Source organism: Coptis chinensis, chromosome 4 (genome assembly GCF_015680905.1).
Source record: "Coptis chinensis isolate HL-2020 chromosome 4, ASM1568090v1, whole genome shotgun sequence".
Classification (NCBI taxonomy): Eukaryota; Viridiplantae; Streptophyta; class Magnoliopsida; order Ranunculales; family Ranunculaceae; genus Coptis; species Coptis chinensis.
The window spans coordinates 36,326,479-36,328,460 of record NC_141459.1 but is presented as its reverse complement, the minus strand read 5'-3'; the positions used below and the strand labels follow the sequence as shown (position 1 = coordinate 36,328,460).

At 38.7% G+C, this 1,982-nt stretch overlaps 1 protein-coding gene across 1 annotated transcript; it reads right to left on the bottom strand.

The window, feature by feature from the left end:
- Nucleotides 1-503: 503 nt before the first annotated feature.
- Nucleotides 504-965, bottom strand: LOC147503356 (uncharacterized). Its single transcript, XM_086604802.1, has one exon. It carries the CDS (start codon nucleotides 963-965, stop codon nucleotides 504-506), a length of 462 nt encoding a protein of 153 aa, XP_086460928.1.
- Between the last annotated feature and the right edge of the window lie 1,017 nt (nucleotides 966-1,982).

Genomic DNA, 1,982 nt, shown 5'->3' with positions numbered 1-1,982 from the left:
GAAAGGCTTTGTCTTCTTGAATCTTGACCTTTAATCACAGAACTCCTTAGCAACCGACCTTTTCTCCTTTATCTCGCTAAAATGGCACATTTCTGCACATAATGGACTTTGAAGCATGAAATGCATAAAAACACGTAATCAGTATTAACTCTTAATTATTACTCACATAATTGGTCTAAAAGTATGACTGTTACAGGGTTAAAACTACAGTTTTGGGCTCTTATTAACAACCGTTAGATTAATCTCATAGTGCTAAAGGTGATTTAGTTGCACGTGGACTAGTGAAGCCACGTTGGAAGATGCAAAACTAGGTTAAAGGGAAACAACATCTAACACTAACACTCAAAACAAAAAAGTACTACAAAACAAAGTGTTTCATTTACTGCAACAACATCTAACAAAGTACTTAATCAGACAAGTACTTCAACAACATCTAACACTCAAACAAAAAAGGGAAACAAAAATTATAACAGTATATAAGAATAAAAATGATTCTCCAATTTTCACAATCCAGGGTCTGAAGGAGCATGCAAACGAGAATTGATGAGTTGCAGATAATGTGGCCAAGATGGATCGCTCTCCGTAAGAGCTTGCTGGCCAAAAGGATGTTGCTTGATGTACTTTTGGACATTTTTACTTGTCGTTAATCCTTCCAAATACATCCTAATATCAACACCAGGTCCTAAGGAATTATCGTTTTCATTCTGAAAATCGTATGAAGTCGGGAATATGGCAGTGTGTGCGGAATTAAACAATGCTTTATACGGAGAATCATCCAACATCACTGTGTTTGATTCATTATACTCTCTCCTCTCCCAAGGAAGATTTGGGTCGTCCTTATCCCAAAGTTTGACCAGTTCTTTTAACATGATAGGCTTGTCAATCTTGTCAACAGTGTGCAACTCAGTGGTAGTGCAATGGGATTGGTTCCAACAAAATGCCAACTGGTACCTTCTTTTATGCATAATGAAATCGAGCAGACGGACCAAATTAAGTTTTTCCTTGATGACCATACACCCATATAGAACCTTTCAAAACAAAACTTCAGAAAATCATCACAGAATGGCGTCCTTATAATTGCCTTTCCTAAAATGAATGTGTCGGCTTTGAATCCGAGTGGCAGGTCGAGCTCGTTAGCTACGTGAACAAGCACACCATTGAGATCAAGAATGAGAAGTATTCGGTTTGGTTTACTCATTGGTGGTCTATGAATGACCATGCCTTTTTTTCACAGAGATTGGACGTCTTCCTTTTTGCTGAGAAACTGTCTCTCTGTAATTCCACAATCTAGAAGGTCATTCGCTATTGTCATCCTAATATGGCCAGCGCCCCTTCCAAATTGGACGTGTGCACCCCGCAACAACTGATATGCATAAGCTAGTACGAAAACACTGCAATTCCATGAATCGTGTTGTTTAGCACAGTCAATAAGAATAATTTCCCACTGTCTCTGCAACTGTGACTGATGTATGCACTGAGGATCATGTACTAACAACCCATAAAGTAGCACTGCACCTATCATCTTCAAAGTTGGTAGAGTGTCAAACATTACTGATTCTAAGGAATCATACAGAAGACACTTCCAAGTAGAAAAGTCAAAAATAGCAAGATCCCAGTGTTTGTTCATTCCCACACTCAAAGCCATCATTACTCCTTTAGATTTCGTTGCATGGGGTACATCACTTTTTTCTGAAACCATATCTCTGAATATCATGGTCAGCCTCCATGGCATTAGGGACGCAGTTTCTAAAATCTTATGCTCTGTAGTTAGACTTCCATTAGTTAACTTGCCCTCTAGGGTTCCATATAAGGTAAGTAGGGAAACCTGTATAACTTGAAAATTCCAATTGTTAAGTAATACAGTTGCTAAAAATATGAGAATGAGGTGGAGAGTGGCATAACTAACCGGAATGAGCGTGTCCGCAATAATAGTCTACTTTCTTGAATCCCGAGTTTTATTCCGAGATTGCCCCTCCTTCAGC

Excerpts from the sequence above, each read along its gene's own strand:
- LOC147503356 (XM_086604802.1), bottom strand. The coding sequence starts at position 965 with ATGCATAAAAGAAGGTACCAGTTGGCATTTTGTTGGAACCAATCCCAT.